Source organism: Heterocephalus glaber, unplaced genomic scaffold (assembly GCF_053883595.1).
Source record: "Heterocephalus glaber isolate CG9 unplaced genomic scaffold, H.glaber_assembly_v1.0 deba00001442, whole genome shotgun sequence".
Lineage (NCBI taxonomy): Eukaryota > Metazoa > Chordata > Mammalia > Rodentia > Bathyergidae > Heterocephalus > Heterocephalus glaber.
Genome location: NW_028258296.1, coordinates 51,571,377 through 51,588,956, shown reverse-complemented (window position 1 = coordinate 51,588,956; position 17,580 = coordinate 51,571,377). Strand labels below are relative to the sequence as shown.

General features: G+C 37.9%; 1 protein-coding gene and 1 long non-coding RNA gene across 3 annotated transcripts in view; one reads left to right on the top strand and one right to left on the bottom strand.

The window, feature by feature from the left end:
- Positions 1 to 17,580, bottom strand: part of LOC110350993 (uncharacterized) — a 100,660-nt gene that overhangs the window by 54,286 nt on the left and 28,794 nt on the right. The gene's annotated exons all lie outside the window — the stretch shown is intronic.
- Vtcn1 (V-set domain containing T cell activation inhibitor 1) overlaps positions 1 to 17,580 on the top strand; it is a 73,422-nt gene that overhangs the window by 49,650 nt on the left and 6,192 nt on the right. Inside the window, exons 2-4 of the mRNA XM_013075455.3 lie at positions 4,790 to 4,854; positions 12,947 to 13,294; positions 16,356 to 16,634. Coding sequence (XP_012930909.1) covers positions 4,790 to 4,854; positions 12,947 to 13,294; positions 16,356 to 16,634 — 692 coding nt within the window. The remainder of the gene's footprint in view (positions 1 to 4,789; positions 4,855 to 12,946; positions 13,295 to 16,355; positions 16,635 to 17,580) is intronic.

Here is a 17,580-nt window from a genome sequence, read left to right as displayed (position 1 = left end):
ACAATACAAAGAAAATGTTATGCTTTCCAGACTGAGGGCTCTATACAACATGTAGAAGATCCAAAAAGTCCTTACTTTCAGAAAAAGAGCTAGAGATAGACTCTTTCCCTGAAAATAAGATCTAACTGGAAAATAACCAGCCTTGAAAACTAGAGATCAAAAATGCCAGCCCCTATCAGCCTATCTTTGCCTTACCTGCCATCACTGTTCTCTTGCTTGGCAGCTAGTCTGAAAGGCAGGTAAGGCCAGGACAGACTAATTGGGGCTGGGATTTTCAATCTCTAGTTTTCAAGCTAGGTCTTCTTTTCCAGCTAGGTCTTATTTCCAGGGAAACACAGTATATAGAGGTAGGACTAAAAGGAGACTTCACACTTGTGGCTACCTGTCATATGGACTTTTTCTAGAATTATGGCACACACCTAAGCACACAAACTTGTAAATCAGATTCTCCAAGCTTGAAATCTAAGTCTTCCTTATCTGTGAAAGCTTTGTCTGTTATTTAAAATAAGCCTGTTTCCTCATATGTAAAAAGTAATGTTCGTAGAACTAGTAGGGTTATTGTAAGAATTGAACAAGATACTGTACAGAGCATTGGTACACAGAATATAGCCAATAAGAGTTGGCCATTGTTTTAAAATCCTTGTAGACCTCAGATACAATGAAAGTTTCCCCTTAAGTGATAGGTATCTCTATCCTAGTTATTTCCTTGATGAATACAGTATTGCAGTCTGTCCACTGTAATATATGTTCCTGGAACACCAATTAGCTCACTTAACAATGGGAAGACAGGGGAATGATAACAGTATAACCTGAAAGTTGTGTTGTTTCACATGTATTTCTTCCAAAGCAAGGGAAGCTGAGATAGCAGAGGAGAATGAAAACTTCAGTAGGAAAGGCTGAGCATGGCTTTCTGTTGTTTTTCTCCCCTTTTAATTTCAAATGAACACCTGCACTTGCAGCTCCTCCTCAGAGAAGCACACCCTGGGCTTACAAGTTCCAGGCTGCAGTTCCCCTGTGCCTACCTTCAAAGAAACACTGGCTCACAGAACCCAAAGTCAGAGAAACTACTCTATTATTTTTTGTGCATTTCTAACATTGCCTGAAGCAAATTTTGGTATTATTGAGCTGCTTGCCTTGGCTTCCAAGGTATCTATTAAGGTGCCAATTATTGTTTCTGGTGGTAGGCCAATTACAAAGTTGTTGCTTTTAACCCTATTTTTTCCCATAAACTCTGTTAACTTTATTATGTGATTTTGCAGAGTGTGAGGTTTTTCAGGAATGCAATACAATATTTTAACAGATGCTCAGTTATTTTCAAATGCTGCAGAAGGCAGCAACAACTGAAGCAAAGACATGTAAAGGAAGTGAATAAGCCCATCCTTGGGCTGCATGATGTGTTTGGTAGAATTCCAGGCTGCAAAACTGGCTTAACAAGCTCTGAGTTCCACAGCCTCTGAATGTACTTCCTCCCCCAGGACACCAAATCATGATGCTCAGCCCTGCCAATAACGTAGAAACAACCCTGTTTCTTGCGTTTCTCCTTCAGACCGAGAGTGTGTAGTAGCATGGATTAACTACATATATTTCTGAATAAAATCTTTCTCTTCACTTTCTTAGAAATTGTTTATAGAAGTGTACTTTGATTCTCCCTGTTTTCCCCAGGCTTACATACTTCCTACCTCCCAAGAATTCCTGTGAGAATTTGTTTCTTTCTATACTGAAGCACTAATCACATTCTGCCTCTTATCTAAATGTGTGTGTGTGTGTGTGTGTGTGTGTGTGTGTGTGTTTTACCTCAGTTTAACCAAAAGTTCCCTGAAGGCAGGGACTTTATCTGCTTCATCTCTATATTTCCTCCCTATTACCCAGCACTATGTCTTTCCCATAGCAAGTACTTAATAAGTTTGCACACAATGAGCAAGTTCCTCCAGAACCACTGCTTTTTTACTTAGGCTCTTTTTGTGAAGAGTATCTAACAAAAGTGTACTAAGAATTGCATGCAGTACTTAGAAGACATGGTTTTGCATTAAAATTTTCCTGTAACATGATGATTGGAAACTATTCTGGGAAAGTAAGGACCAGGAAGCAATGTAAGAACAACTTATGTGAAATATTTTATTCATAGGTTTAAAAAATTAATAAGCAACAGACAGGAATTATTTAATTTGGCTGCTCTGATAGTTCCTGCTTCTCTTTCCAAGGCTCTGGAGGTTGAACAGTTTCCCAAGGGAATACAAATTCAGAACAAACCTCAAGGTGATTACTGCTGAGATAGGAAACTTGCTGCCAAATGGCAGGGTTCTGTGTTGACAGCAAGGAAAACATGTGGGCCTGGAGTGATGGGATGGGCCCTGCTGCTTTGACTGAAACAAGCTCCATTGTTCCCCTCTCCTTGGTGAGTGCTCAGGTATCTGTTTAGCCCTCTCCTTAAAACTTTAATAATAAACAAAATAAAATTTTAATAATGAACTTACAGTAAATAGCTACAGGTGAAATTATTTATAGTAAAAAGTAATACTTGAATAGCCCTTTATAAAATATACAATATTGACAGTTTCATTTAATCCCCAAACAAGCCATTTACGTTAGTTTGCTGGGGAAGTCATAATGAAATACCACAAACTGGGTGGCTCAAGCACCCACATTCTAGGAATGTATTGTCTCACATTCTAGAGGCTGGAAGTCCAAGATCATGGTGTCTGCTTAGCTGGTTCCTTCTGAGAGCTGTTCCACCCCTCTCATCCAGCTTCTGGTGGCTTGCTGAAATCTTTGGTATTCTCTGCCTTACAGATCTCTGCTTTCATCTTCACACAGTGTTCTCCCTATCTGTAATTGTGTCTTTGTCTAAATTTCCCCCCTTTTAATTGTATTTATTACTACTTTTTTGACATAGGATCTTGCAATTTTGCCCAGGCTGGCCTCAATCCACTGGGCAAAAGGAATCCTCTACCCTTAGCTTCGTGAATAGCTTGGATTACAGGTGCATGTCACCATACTCAACTAAAGTTCCTCTCTTTATAAGGACTCCATTCGTACTAGATTAGGGGCTATCCTACTGCGGTTCTACCTCATCTTAACTAATTATAACTGCAATGACCCTATTTATAAGTAAAGTCACATTCTGTGGGACTAGGGGTTAGGACTTCAACATATGAATGGCAGGTGCATGCAACCTTAACAATTCTATAGTAAGAAAAACAAGAATTTCTCCTATCCTCATTTTACAGATAAAGAAACTGAGTCTCAGAGAGATGAAGTAATTTACCCAAAGTAAGTGAAACCCCTACATCACAAATGCAAAGCTGCTGTCTAGCTCAGCAGTCAAGGACAGCCACATGATCCCTCTTGCTATGAGTTTGTCCATCTGTTCTCACACACCTGGGCCAGTAAGAATGGAGGCTGCAGAGGTCTGAAGAGCAGAAGTGCTCAAATACTGTCTTCCTCTGGAAGCTTCTAGCAGGTTTTCTGTGACTGAGAGCTCCACTTGCTGCCCCTATGGCTGCACCTTATAAGGGCTTGACCTCCAGGGGAACTATTTAGTCAAGTTATTTCTCCTAAGTCTGTTATTCCTCTCTGGTGGACCCACCCACCAGCCAAAGGGAGTTAGGTGCAATGAAACTCTTCAGGGAAGAAAGCAAAATGCTCCACACTTTTCTTTTTTTCTCTATGGCTTCTTTCTTTGCCTCCCTGTGCCTTTCTTTTGTCCTGACCATTGAGGCACCTCAGAGTGGGTGTGGGGAGTGTGTGAATTGCCAGCAGCGTGAGAGGGTGGCTGAGGACACCTACCTGATGATGTATATGCTAGGGCAGGCAGCAGAGCACACCCTCTTCATCCTGTGTCTGCTATTCTGCTTCAGTCACTCTCAGCTAAAGCTAACCCCCCCTAGAGCATAGGTTCCCCTACACAGAGAGGAGGGATGTACCCCATCTGTGGGCCTACTCCCTTGGGAAGCAGTGTAGGAAGTAAGTGTGTGCAGATTTGGGAGACAGATTTTAATCTTAGCTCTGCCACCTGCAAACTACATGATTTTAGGGAAAATGCTTAATCTCCCTCTGTCACTTCATGTATAAAATGGAGATGATAATTTTGTTTACTTCATAAGGTTACTGAATGGATAAATGATATAAGCTACAAATGGTGCTTGAAACAATATATCTACCACATGATTCTAGCAATAGTTCCTTACATGTTTATTTTATTTTTCAAGTATAATTTTATTATATGTTAATTAAAATTATAAGGATACCCATCAAAGACTTAACGGTGGTTGTGTCTGGATGATGGACTTTCAGGTTGTTTTACTGTCTTATTTTTGATTATACTTTGTAACTGTCTATAATAAAAATGTATTACTTTTTAATAAGAGTGTACAAACTCCCACTGAAGACCTATGTGGTACAGTGGACTAGGTGTGAGTAAGTACAAAGTGGAGAAGACATGACCATTGTCCTTAATGGGGCTTAAAGTCTACAGAAAGAGGCAAGCCAGATAGGCAGATGATACAAGAGGGTGAGTAGGAGTGCTAAGGGTAGCCTAAGAATGAGACTAGTTCCCCACAAGAGGCAGTAAGCATTATAGAGGGATTATCATTAGTCTTACCCGCAGGGGGACCCTCAGAAGGACAAGGATAGAATTGCTGAGATTCTTTCTAAGGTACATATTTCTAGGAAGGGGGTTATGTAGAAGAAAAGTTGAGATGCCTTGTGTAGTACATATATATGACAAATATGTACCAGGTAACAAAGTAGTAAGAATTAATTTTCTGTTTCTCTGTCCCTTTTTTCGTAGCATTATTAGCATCATCATTATTCTGGCTGGAGCAATTGCATTCATCATTGGCTTTGGTATTTCAGGTATGTGATTTCTTGCATTACCGCAATCCATTCACTCCACATCACTAAACCTCTAATAAATCATTCAATGTGATAGTGTGGAAGAATACAGAGCTTGGACCCAAAAAACTTAAGAGTAAAGCACTGGTTCTTCTACATGATGTGTTCTCATCACCTTAGTCATTTAATTCCTTGTGCCACAGTTTCCTCATTTTTAGAGTGGAAAAATAATGGTCACTCAACAGTCAATTGAGAGAATCAGGTGAGAACATTATCAGTAGTCTACCCACCAGCCAGGGCTGAGGATATTATTTTGGGAACATATGAAAAGTAATGTGCCTAGGCCATTCTATCAGTGGTTGCCTGGATAGATGATTTCCTTTCAATGAACTTTAGCCAAAGTTTTAAAGACTATCAATTGTTTTTACACAGGCGTCTTAGGGAAAGAGAAAACTGGCCATGACTATTGTGCCACGTAGGAAAGAAATGCCATTGTGATGTCAGTTGCAGAATGTCTTCTCTTTCCTCTTCTGTGTAAGACATTTCTCTGAAACATCTCTCATGAGTTAGGCCAGAGGCTGTCTTCTCTGAGGCAAACTGTTTACTCTATTTCCTGTAAGGCCAACACGTTCATTTTAACTTTGTGACTAACTCTGTCACTAAATACCTTTAGTTTTTATAGTTCCAGCTGCCTTTCCTGTCAACTCTCCTTCAGTGTGGATATGCTGCCAATCAACAGTGGTTGCAAGGCCTAAATTAAGAAAACTAGCTATATGCTCTTGCCAAGGAAAGACATTAGCACTTTTCCTTATTTTATCATCAAAAATATCATTTTGTCCATTTTTACTAGATATTTTTTCTTTTGAATTTATAAGAATTCTTTATATTAGTTGCTGCAAATTGCCCAGATGTATTGCTAAATCTCTTCCCTATAGTTTGCTTTTTCATCCTCTTAATAATAATCTTTCAATTAACAAAAGTTCTTAATTTTCACTTAGTCTAATTAATTTCTTTTATGCATGGGGAATTTTAAATTTGTAATCTATTTAAAATTGTTATGTTTATCTCAAAGTCAAAAAAGATTTTCTTCTAAGTTATATCATAGCAGCTGTGTAGTTCTGCCTTTCACCTATATACTATGAACCATCTAGAATTAATTTTATGGTGCAAGATCAGGGTCAAGGTTCAAATTTTTCCTGTGATTTTTCCAGTAGACTCAGCACCATTATACTGTCCTTTACCACTTTTCACCAGTACCACCATTGTCCTAAATCAAGTATCTGTACAAGTGTGGATCCATTTCTGAGCTTGCTAATCAGATTCATTCTAACACACATGCCCCTTCACTTACAGTGAAGTTACATTCCAATGAACTCATTTTAAGTTGAAAATATTTTCAGTTGAGAATGCATTTACTATACCTAACCTATCAAGTAACACAGATTAGCAACACAATATCTACAGCAACACTGTAGATAACAGCGTGCCAGCAGTTTACCCCTGTGTTCCTTGGGCTGACTGGGAGCTATGCTCACTGGTGGTAGCCCATGATCATGACAGAGTATCATAACACACGCCACTACTCCAGAAAAAGATAAAAATTCCAAAGTCAGAGTCTAGTTTCTACTGAATGTGTATTGCTTTTGCGCCATCATAAATCATCATTGCAAGCTGAACCATCATAAGTCAGGGAGTGTCTGTATTCCTTTATAATTCATTTTCTTTGTATTTATGTTATTTTACCTTTTTTTTCTATTCCTAATTTCCTCTTTCCCCTCTCTTTTCTTTCTCTTCATCCCTCCCTCCCTCCCTCTCTCCTCCCCATTTCCTCTTCTTCCTTCTGCCTTCCATCTCTTTAAAATAGGTTTATAAAGTTACAGGTATTATTAGCTTTACAATTTTCAAAGAACCAGCTTTATGTTTACTTATACTTTTCCTGACTTGTTTTCCTCTTACTGATTTTGACTTTTTAACGTTTTGTAATGCTCTTCTCCTTGCTTTATTTGGCTGCTTTTTAATTTTTCTCATATATTTAAATAAGCACTCCATAGGTAAACATGTCCCAAAAAAGCCAATAAACAACTTTTAGTAAATACTGCCGTTCAATTTTCCAAAGTCATTTACCAATTTGTACTTACCCAGAAGCTTATAAGAGATCCAGTGCTTATGTCCTCTCCTATACTGGATATTGGAGAATGTCGTGGTTCTAATGTTTCCTGTGGCTGAAGAGTCTGAGTACATTTCCATATGAGAAACATAACACTGAATGGCAGTGCCAAAGATTATGTTCTGTATGAGTCCATGAACACAAAGTTCATAAACAGGCAAATAAGCCTCTGCTGTTAGAAAGTAGCATAATTGGAGAAGAGTGAGAGGGCAGTGTCGAAGAGGGAGCATAAAGGAGGTGCTAAGAGGATAATAAAGTTTTTATCTCTTGGTGTGGTGAAAGAAAGTTATTACAATTTTTCAAGCTGTACAGTTATGATGTGCAGACTTTTATATGTGTGTTATACCTAAGTACAGAATTTTATATAAACATTTATGAATACTCTTTATAAGAAAATAAAAATATGGAGTGTAAAACAAAGACTTCAGAGAATTTTTAAAGATATTAGTCCAAAGGTACAATTGGTAACTTCCTAAGACTTAACTCCTCCTTAATTATCATTGACCCTATCCCTGATCTTATACATCACCTTGAATTAAAACCGAAGGGTTTGTGCTTCACTTTTTATCTCGGTGACTGAACCTACTTGGGCCTAGGCTGACTGGCTTGGTATCAAAACTCTCATAGAGTTGTTTATCTTCTGGTTGCTGGTGGATCTGACTACTCCAGCGAGAATTTTACACTGTCACAGCTTTCCTGAGTCAGTCAGCACTTTTACTACTTATACCTTTTCCTGTTGTATATATAGTGCTCAAACACAGCTAGAACTTGTCTCATGCTCAAGTACAGATAGCGACCTCAACTACTGAGCTTATTTTTTTACTGCAGAGAACTCTACTCATTAAGTGCTTTTTGAATAAATAAATGCATAACTGAGTGCAGGATGAATAGATAGAAGTCACAATCTACTCAATGTTGTAATGTACAATAATATTAAAATCTCATTACTGGAATTAAAGAGGTTTTCTGCTTTCTTCATATTTCACAGGGTGAAAGCTGCTTAGTTTGGATAAAATGAGCTATTTATTAGTTTAATACTACTTAGTTGGATTATTTCAGTTGCCTACATTAAGCCCATAACCTTTATGAGAGAGCATCATATTATCATACTTTAAATGAATTCACTAAAATATTAGCTGGTTTAATATATAACACACTGAAATTAAGCAAATAGCAGTATGTAGATGATGATGATGATAATATCTTTGATCCCTTCCTTCATGTATCTCACTTTAATAAGTAACTGCATATATTATCTGATTTACTATTCACAACAAGAGGAGATAGATATTATCACCATATCCAAATAATAAACTCACATAGAGCCATATGCAGCTAGCAAGCGGACATGACTGTGTTTCAAGTGGTGGTGACTGGTTTCCAAACACACTCTCCGACCTACTACCCTGTCCCAATGAGAATATTCACACAGAGATGTGGCAGAGAAGAGGGCAGGAGGAAACTACTTGCCTTTCAGGTATCACTCTTGGTTTGCCTTGCAGGCATTTATTCCTGAGACCACAGAATTTAAAGACTTGGAAATATTCAAAAATACCGAAAAAAAATCTATAACTTTGTAATTCGATTGCTACCTTCTCATAGCCATCCAACTCTATAAATTCTAACTATGCGCCCTATAAAACATTAAATATATTTGAAGTGAATTGTTGGTAAGAGGTTGAGGTTGAGCTCCTGTTAAAGAACAGCCTTTGTAGACGGCCCTTCTGGAGAGAGGGAGATACAGTGGAAAGAAAGGCCCCTGACCATAATTAGCCCAGTCACTATGCAATCACCCTCATATGGCGGACTGAACAATGTGGAGAATGAGTTTAAGAATTAGAGATACACCAATATCAGGAATGATGACTTTATGTCCTTTGGAAGAAACTTTCCTTACTGGCACAGGCTTAGTGCCAGATGGGGCTGGGTTTGATCTGCTGCTTGTATTAGTCGAGCCATGTAACCTCACAGAGCTTTTTTATCCTCATTCATAAAGTGATATAATAGCCATTCTTACCTAGGGCTCTGATCTTCTATCTTTCCAAATGATTGTAGATAGTAATGGTTGTTGATGTTAGTGATTTAAGGTTTAACATGACAGGTCAACCAGATAAGAATGTTATTTGCATTGTATCATTTAGTCCTTTCAGAAACTCTCTATGGGAGTGTTTTCATTGTACAGATGAAAAATAAAGAGTTTTATAAAGCTCCCCGAGGTCACATATCCAATAGGTGGCAGAGCTGGGATTTGAACCCAGTCAGCCTGATACCCATGACATGTTCTCAAACACTACACTCTGCTGCTTCCTGAGGTTGTTCCCAGTATCCTTCCTAATTTCTTCTTACATGAGCAACTATATTCCCAAGCCCATCCTATTCTTTGGCAAGAGTGACTCTCACAGGTGCCGCTCCAGTTTCCAGTCATGTTTCTGCTTTACACAATGTTCTGTTGTGCCTGTCCAGACAGCCAGGTTTGAGCCGATCCTGAATGCCCATCTGTTTTTTGAAGGCTTCTAGCATGCTTTATATGCTATGGGAATGCACAGAACTTGTCAAAGGACAGTTCATTTCCCAGGTTTCAGCCAGTGCTATAGGGTGCCCTAGAATCATTATTTCTTAAAAAAGAATTCTTGCCTTGTATTACCAATGCTGCCGCTCTTCAAGATATTCTTGCTTATCCACCCCCTCTCTTCACACAGACCAGAACTGTGGCAGTAATTACCTCTCACAAGAGGTATAATTCATTTTCAAAAAGAATCTAGGTTTTTCCCATTTTAAAGTGGCTTGATGAAATCCTTATACTTTTTTTTTTCCGGTACTAGGGGTCAAACTCAGGACCTTGGACTTGCGAGGCAGGTGCAGCACCACTGAGCTAAATCCCTGGTCCTTGATACAACCTTTAAATTTGTGCCTGTTTTAACAGAATTGTACATCAATGGGTAGCATCCCCTAAGCCATCTTCATAGGGCCCTTTGTGTCCTTTGGCTCATCAAATCACACAGGAGCCTCAGGTGGTCAGTAGGCCTGGAAAGTCGTACCAAGCCAGTCTGCATAATGCTCTTTATGCAACTCCTATGCTAATACTATATCTGCTTGCAAATTTAAATACAAACTTGTTTGGTTTTTCTTTCTTACACTACTGGTATTGAACCTAGGGAACTGAGATATCCTCGAACCCTTTTTATTTTTTATTTTTAGACAGGGTCTTGCTAAGATGCCCAGACTGGCCTCAAACATGGGATCCTCCTTCCTCAGCCTCCTAAGTAGCTGGGATTACAGGCATGAACCACCACACCTGACTTAAGATTCTTTTTCATAAGAATATTTACATGCTATTGCTTGTACCTTAAATATCATTTTATTATTTTTAATAATCATTCATTAATTTAACAAACAAGTATTTATTGACTCTTTTTGGGGTGCAAAGCAATGGCTAGGTCCTCATTGCTTTTTAAAGTTCTCACTGGCTTTTATCCCTCTTTATTTGATATGGAGGAGAGATTTACTCAACATTGTACTCAGTCCATCTGCCATATCATTAATGCAGCCTTAAATGACTAGAACCTTCAGTAGGTCCCTGGGGCACTTCACAGCTGCTTAGTTTTAATAATTAAATTCTCTAGGAGATTCTTCCATGGATTCTTTACTGGTGGGCTCGAGGCCAACATATTAAAATTAATTCAGTAACACAATTACAAACTGAAGATTTGTCATTATCATTTAATTTTCTCCATAAATTGTACAATCATGGATTTTTTTCTGAAAAGTAATTTTTCAATTTAACTTCAATGGCACTTTATAACCACAATCAAATTTACCCTTGCTCTAACATAGTTACATTTGCTCCATGAATTTAGGAATCACTGTGTGTTTTTATGCTTTTTTTTCTACCTGCTCACATTTCCCCAAAATTTAGATGTACTGATCCTGCCAAATGTTTCCTACTCTCACAATAGATAGATGATTTCAAACAGTGCTTTGATTTTTACATATTCCCATTTATTCATTCATTTATTCAAGCCCTCAGCAAATACTTTTCTCTGTAGAAACATAGCATGAGGCATTATAGGACGTATAGATATGATTGATACAGTTTCTGTCCTTCAAAGACCTTACAAATCAGTGTAAGAAACAGTCTAGAATCAAGGAGGTGAGGACAGCTGCTGTAATAAAGGCAAAATAAAGTATTAAAGGAGAGTACAGAGAATATCTACAAATTTTGTATTGATAGATTAAAAGAAGATTTTATGGAAGGACTGCCCTCTGAACAGATCTGAATAGAACTAGAATATGGATGACTGGTGATAAAGGAGAAGGAGGGACTCTGATCTGTAGGTGGCAAGATGAGCAGGGCTATAAAGGTGCATCGTGTGAGTGTATAACCCATGCTGGTCGAGGTTGCATTGGATATAAGTTTGATAAATAAAAATAACTGAAAAGCAAACTTAATCATTACAGTAGTCAAGAAAATGTCAAGGCAGGAGATGGTGTGTATGATATTCATATTACACAGCAAAAATTTCATATTATTCTTGTTCATAGTTTATCTCTCAAATCTCCCCCATGAATGGCCAAGCATGGTGGATGCTTCCAGGCTCTTTTTCTCCCACACTTCCAAGCCTCCAGCACATTCTCACAACCCAGCCAGTGTACCAGTCTTTGTTTCCACTGCCATTATTTTCTAGTTAAAATTGTTTTCTATCCATAGGTCTTTGTTCTTTCTTAGGCAACTCTATCAAGCTTAGATTCTTCAGTTCTATCTGTATTGTTCATTACCCTCATCTACTCTTAATGCTATCAGATGTGTGTTTAAAAGATAGGCAGAGATTGGACCATCAACTAGACCTGAACACTGTCAGGATCCAAGACAGCTCTCAGATTGGAGGACTCTTAATTTTTCTCTGCATGGTCTCTTTCCCACACTTGTTTGTGTTTGCTCCTCTCTCCTCTCAGGCTCCAAGGCCATCCTCTCCTCAGCTTCACATCCAAACCACAGGAGCCTCTCAAGAAGATTCAGTTAAGGTGCCTCATTTCTTTGAGCGTGTCCTAAATCTATCTCTAATAAATCCTTCTCATGTCTCTTTTTTAAAAACAGAAGATCCAGTTAATTAAATCACCCCATATGTGTCCTCAGCCAACAGCCTCCAATACACAAAGAGCAGCTAGTTGATCCTTCTAAGACTGAGTAGGCTATAGGCTGAATATTGGAGTAAGAGGCAATGGGACCATAATAATTGTACTGGTGGTATATTCAGAGAGGAGGGGATGGCTTTGACCATGCACCAAACATCAACTGAATTAAGTACCAGTCTTCATTATACTATAGCTAACACTATAATTTTAACCAGGTTGCTTATCTTCTCTATGCCTTAGTTTCCTTATCATTCAAACAGAGATACAGTAAAGTATTGGCACTTCAGAATTTAGTGTTCACCCAAATTACAAGCCAAATTCAGTCAACCTCATGCTTCATTTTGTGCCACAGAATAACAATATCTTATAATATGCAATTACAGTTTGCAAATCAAGTTCACATCCATTTGATTTGATTCTCACAAGAACCCCATAAGGTAGATAAGACAGATGTTATCTCCACATTTCTGAGATTCAGAGTAGTTATATGACTTATTCAAAATCACACTGCATTTAGTAACAAAGCCAAGAATGAATTCTCATCTTCATATCCAATGTGTTTTCCTCTTGCTGCTTCTCAAGGTTTGGGCTGATTGTTCTTGCAAAAGCTATTGTAAGATTGCAGATCTGTTGTATGTATCAAAATTATTGTTTTCCTGCTCTTTCTATTCCCTACTTCCTTTTTTAAATATTTTTCCTGTTCTTCTATATTTCAAGTTTATCACAGAAATATGTTTGGCTTTTAGCAATAGAATTTAGTTGTTGAAGCTCCAAGGCTTCCTTTGGCATTGATCCTTGCTTCCTGAATTGCAGGGAAACACTTTATCACAGTCACTACCTTTACCTCAGCTGGGAACATTGGAGAGGATGGAATCCTGAGCTGCACTTTTGAACCTGATATCAAACTTAATGATATTGTGATACAATGGCTGAAGGAAGGTGTTATGGGTTTGGTCCATGAGTTCAAAGAAGGCAAAGATGACCTGTCAGACCAGAATGAAATGTTCAGAGGCCGGACAGCAGTGTTTGCTGATCAAGTGATAGTTGGCAATGCTTCTCTGAGACTGAAAAATATTCAACTCACAGATGCTGGCACCTACCAGTGTTACATCATCACTTCTAAAGGCAAAGGAAATGCTAACGTTGAGTATAAAACTGGAGGTGAGTTACTTCTGGGGAGAAGGAAGGAAAGTACCAAATGATATTTGAACCTAAAAAGCATGACTTGCTGATAAAATATGCGCTCACTAATGACTAATGTCAAAGAAAACCCCTCCCGATTCTGTTAGTAGCCATCTTGCTATTATGCTCAAGACCAACCTCCAAAGTAGTCCACTATACTATTAGGACTTTAAATCTTTTGTTCTGTGTTCTCACCACTTCTAAACTTCCAGATGTGTTCCCTAAAATACTTTACCAAAATAAATGTAGTCTCCTTATGGTAGCCCTTGCTATTGTTAATAAATGAAACCTATTGGCCTTGGTTATTTCCATGCTAGTTAGGTCTGAGCCCACATCTGAAACAAGTACCTTGAGAACTCATAAGAGTAGAACCCATTTTAGGAGAAGTTCAAAAGGAACTAACCTAAACCATATTGGCCTATAAACTCAGTAGTACCCTCTCAATGAAATTCACCCTCCCTTGCCAACCTAATTTGTTTCTGAATTTATGTGTAAGGAATTTATGTACAGGATAGATACACTGAGGGATATAAAAAGATAAGAAAACAAAGATGATTTTTTGCAGAGCTCCTAGTGTAGCTCTTACAGAGTTGAAAATTCTGGCAGGGATAACAATTGATAAAGCGTATCAAATGCTTTAAGAGAAATATAAATAAAATGACTCAGGGACTTAAATGAAGAGAGATATTGCATCTAAATGCACATTAGAGAAGGAGGAGGATACCTCCATGGATAAGTTGGTATTTGAGAGGAGGCCTGAAGGATAGGCAGAAAGTATCCTGAACTTGCTAAGCCTAGACTAGTCTGTACAGACCTTTCTTGAACACCTCCTACCATGTACATGTAATGATTCAAAGCATGGCTCTAGAGTCAGACCTGGGCAAGCACAGCGGCCTGGACAAAACAACCTCTCTGAATCTCAGTTTCTTCACCTTAAGGTGAAGACTACTCTGGCCATGTCAAAGGGACACTACTGAGGTCAGCTTAAAGAGCTTCCAGTGGCAAAACTGGAACAACTTAAGCAATAAAATAATAAAATAATGAATTATAACTCAGAGTATAAAATGAATACATGAGTCAATACTCATGTAAATAAATGAGGGGAAAGAAATAAATCTTCAAATAACTTATATAGCTCTCTTCCTCTCTAGGCAGTTGAGCTTAACACCTTTCCCACCCTTCTCAACATATTTTGGAATAGTGGCGTGCAGCTTTTAAAGAATTTGGCAAAAAACCTCAGCCAAGTGATCAAGAGTAACATCACCAGTGATCAGTCATGTTGATAGCATGTACCTTCCAATGTGGTCTGAGAAGGAAACTCCTACAGTCTTCTTCTCCAAAAGTTCAGCCTAATTATGAGAGAAGCATCAAACCAATAGGTTATCCTACAAAATACCTGACCAGGGGGCTGTGGATTTAGCTCAGTGATGCCTCCCCCTGCCTTGCAAGCGCAAGGTCTTGTGTTTGATCCCCAGTACCAAAAAAACAAAAAGCAAAAAAAACCTGACCAGTATTACCAAAACTGTCAAGGCCATGAAAAAACATAAAAAGATTGAAAAAAATGTCACAATCCAGAAGATCCTAAGGAGACATAATGACTAAAAGCATTGTGATATCCTAGATAGGATCTTAAAACAGAAAAAGGCATTAGTAGAAAAAGTGGTAAAATATAAGCAAATTTAGATTGAGTTAATAGCAACATACTAGTGACAATTTCTCCATTTTTACAAATGTACAATGGTTAAGATGTTAACATTAGAGGGAATTAGGTAGGAATATACAGAAACTCTCTTTTAACTATCTTTGTAAATTTTATGTAAACCTAAAATTATTTCAAAGGTTTATTTTTATATAGGGATAATGGATATTCACAGGATTGTTGTGAGGATCAAAAGAAAGAATGCCTGAAATATAGTACGGCCACAAAGTACATTCTCAATAAGTGGTGGTTCATTGTCACATACACTTAGTTCCACAAAGCATATCCCAGGAGCTTTTTCCCTACCTGCTTCAAGCATGTGAGTCTTGTTTCCCTTGATAGTTAATAAGCTCATTAAGGGCTAGGTAAAGTCTTTTATGCTCAGCAATAGTTCAATGCTTGGCAAAGGAAGATATTATAAATAAATTAAATGTATCTTAGCATTTTGTAATAATGAAAGTCCTGGCCTTAACATTTTTCTACAAGTATATCTCTACCTAGATATAGAGGAAAACTAGACTTAATTTCAAATTTTCCTGCTCAGTGAGGAGAATTATTTTAGAAGACAACAAAGGCCTATTTCTATACTTGGACACAAGGGCTATACAATCTTTACCTAAGCAAACTCCAAATCTCCATGATGACAAGGCCTGTGTATGGAATTCCTGCAGTGACAGGTGAATGCTGCTTATTTCTTCCTTATTCCTCTTCCTCATCACCCTAACTCTATCCTCAAGGCAGAAAAATATACAAAACCCATAAAATGCCACAAAGTTCTAAAAAAGTTCCAATTTTTCTAAGGAATAAGCTTTTTATAATCACTGGAGCTTAGAGAAAATCATTCTTACTTAGAGAAAATTATCTGTTTTGACAATAATTTACCTAGAACATGGGTCCTTGGGGTTTGTAATATTGGTCAAAGAGTTGTGATGTATAGTGATACTATGAGCAAACTGCATCTTCAATACAATGGGCCATACACAGACAATACCCTGGGAAAATAAAGAGTCATCTCAGTTATAAAAATGGCTGGTTTTTTTTTTTAATTCACTAAGTTTATTGATACATTTTAGGTATACATTATAATCACATTCATCATTGGGAATTTATATCTGTATGTGATATATCTTGTTTCTTGTTTTTTCTCATTCCCCTTCCCCCCTTCCATTCCCACCTCTCCCTAATTACAAAAGTTTTGTTTCCGTTTTTTTCCTACTTTTCTCTTTTTTTTCTTTCCCTTCCCCCACCCCGCTGTTTGTTTTTAAGACCTACCACTTCAAGGCTATACTGTTTTGCCTGTCTGACCTTCACATTTGTCCTTTTTGACCTTTGATCCTACAGCCTTCAGTATGCCAGAGGTGAATGTTGACAATAATGCCAGTTCAGAGAGCTTGCGCTGTGAGGCTCCCCGATGGTTCCCCCAGCCCACAGTGATCTGGTCATCCCAAGTTGACCAGGGTGCCAACTTTTCACAAGCCTCCAACACCAGCTTTGAGCTAAACTCTGAGAATGTGACCATGAAGGTTGTGTCCATGCTCTACAATGTCACAATCAACAACACTTACTCCTGTATGATTGAAAACAACATTGCCAAAGCTACAGGGGATATCAAAGTGACAGGTGGGTTTCTCAATGCTGTCCCTCCCCAACTCCTCCTCAGGGACACTGGAGATTGAACTCAGAGACTTGTGTATATGCTAGACAAATATTCTACCACTGAGGTATACCTTCAACCCTCTCTATACTTTTTAGTGTGGGTTTGCTCGGGAGAAAATACCATCTAAACTAAATCTAAGTTCTTTAACAAATATATATTAAGGCACAAAAACCTCTGGAGTCCTCTTCACTGAGACCTTGATCACAATTCCAGCTGGGATTGCACAGACTAAATTATCAATTTTAAGAGCATACCATCTGGAACTAAACTAAATGCAAACTGTAGAGGAAAGAGGTAATCAGGAGAATTGCTATCTGTATCAAGGCTAGAACTAGGCAGAAAATATCTTGCACATTATAAGTATAATAATGTGCAAGTAACTTGAATAGACAATTTTCCAATTATGATATACAATTGGCCAAAAAGCACATGGAAAATGCTTAACATCAGAGAAATGTGAATTACAACCACAATAATATATCACCTCACACCCATTTAGATGGCTACTATTTTTTTCAAAAAGCCCCAGAAAATAACAAATATTAGTGAGGATGCAGAGAAACTGGAATTCTCATGCATTGTTAACAGGATTGTAAAATGGTGCAACCACTATAGAAAACAGAATAGAGGGTCCTCAAAAAGTTAAAAATCTAACTATTACATGATCTAGCAATCCTACTTCTGAATATATAAAAGAATTCAAGAAGGGACTCAAAAAGACAGTTATATACCCATCTTCATAATAGCAGTATTCAAATTAACCAAAAGGTAGAAGCAACCCAAAATGTCTATTTATGAATGAATGGATAAACAAAATATGGTACATACATACAATGGAATAGTATTCAACCTTAGAAAGGAAGAAATCCCATCACATGCTATGACATGGATAAACTTCTGAGACATTAT